The following is a 1,322-nucleotide window of genomic DNA, read 5'->3' as shown; positions in this document are numbered from 1 at the left end:
TTACGCGGAACAAACGCGGCTTGCGGACAGACAGACAGACAAAAATTTATTAAATGCGATTTTTGTTATCAGCAACGAAAATACATCATCATCCCGAAATGTGGAATTTTTGTTTTAATATTACAAACAAACACTCCAATTTCATTATATGTATAGATAGATAGGATAGATTAAGGAACGGACGGATTAAACAGATGGACGACTGTGTTTATAATTTGACCTGAATGATCATATCTGGAGTCTGGAGACTATTAAAATAGTCTGAATATCATCATAGGTCCAATTAATTTCCATTTGTTATGTCAAAGAAGTAGTTATTTCATATTATGTTGAAATTAATTATGATTAATATGACTTACTGATAAGTTCTGGCTTTGCTGCAATGTATGTAGGACCGTCGTGTCTGATATCGTTCCAAAGGTGTTTGACCATCGTGTTGGAATGCATTGTCAAGTGACCCAGACTGAAATATATAAAATGAGTTTTTTAAATAAGAATCATAGATGTGACTACAATGATATATAGTTATAACAAAAAAAAAAAAACAAGGTACGTCGGGGGTAATCTTTTCGTCTATACTAATATAATAAAGCGTAAACACACACTACTCTGTGGCGTAAGATGTCAGCAACCACGGCATGTTTTTGGATTTTTTTTTAATAAAAAGCCCTACACATACAACACTCTTTGGGCTATGTATTATCACGCTATTCAAGTTTGGGGGGTAGATAAATTGGAAAAAACCTGCAAGTGGGAAAGGGATCATAAACTACAAGTTGCCAACATTAAAAAAGCAGGTAATGGTAATTGGCAGTTGCAATTCAGAATTTAACAAATGTAAACAATACAATAAAGTTTGTTTAATTTCAACAACTAGTTAGATGATAAACGTGTGAGATTGGGTTGTGAAGTAATGGAATGTCATGTACCTGAGTACTAAAACTGGTTTCTCGGCGGCGTGTGATTCAACAGCGTCCCGGAGGCTGGCGAGGCCTGCCATAGCGCGCATGGGGCGGGTGCCGCGCGCCGACACGCTCTGAGCCGGCACGTACACCTGCACCAGGCCGAGCTCGCAGCACGCCAGCGCGCGCCGCAGCCGCGAGTGCATCTGCACCGCGCCCTCCCCGCTCCACCACCACGCACCCTTCTTACCCTAAACACACAAAATACATATCGATCGGTGAAAGCTTATTTGTTTTAAGCGCCACTAGGTTAAATGTTCAGTAGAGCCATTTAAAGTTTTCATTAAAATAAAAGCACATTGTTAAATTTATTATAATTCTGCATATTTAATTCAATCCGCAGATTATTAATAACTGCTG

The 1,322-nt window shown here is 38.8% G+C and overlaps 1 protein-coding gene across 1 annotated transcript; it reads right to left on the bottom strand.

Annotated features, from left to right (window-relative positions):
* Nucleotides 1–359: 359 nt before the first annotated feature.
* On the bottom strand, nucleotides 360–1,153 carry LOC106110955 (the record flags this gene model as incomplete). Its single annotated transcript, XM_013292924.1, has 2 exons — nucleotides 360–463; nucleotides 930–1,153. Coding segments are annotated over 2 exons (328 nt in total), but the record flags the coding sequence as incomplete, so codon positions are not given.
* Nucleotides 1,154–1,322: the final 169 nt, after the last annotated feature.

The sequence above is a fragment of the Papilio polytes genome, unplaced genomic scaffold, assembly GCF_000836215.1.
Source record: "Papilio polytes unplaced genomic scaffold, Ppol_1.0 DF824189.1, whole genome shotgun sequence".
Taxonomy (NCBI): domain Eukaryota; kingdom Metazoa; phylum Arthropoda; class Insecta; order Lepidoptera; family Papilionidae; genus Papilio; species Papilio polytes.
This window is presented reverse-complemented; position numbering and strand designations above follow the sequence as displayed.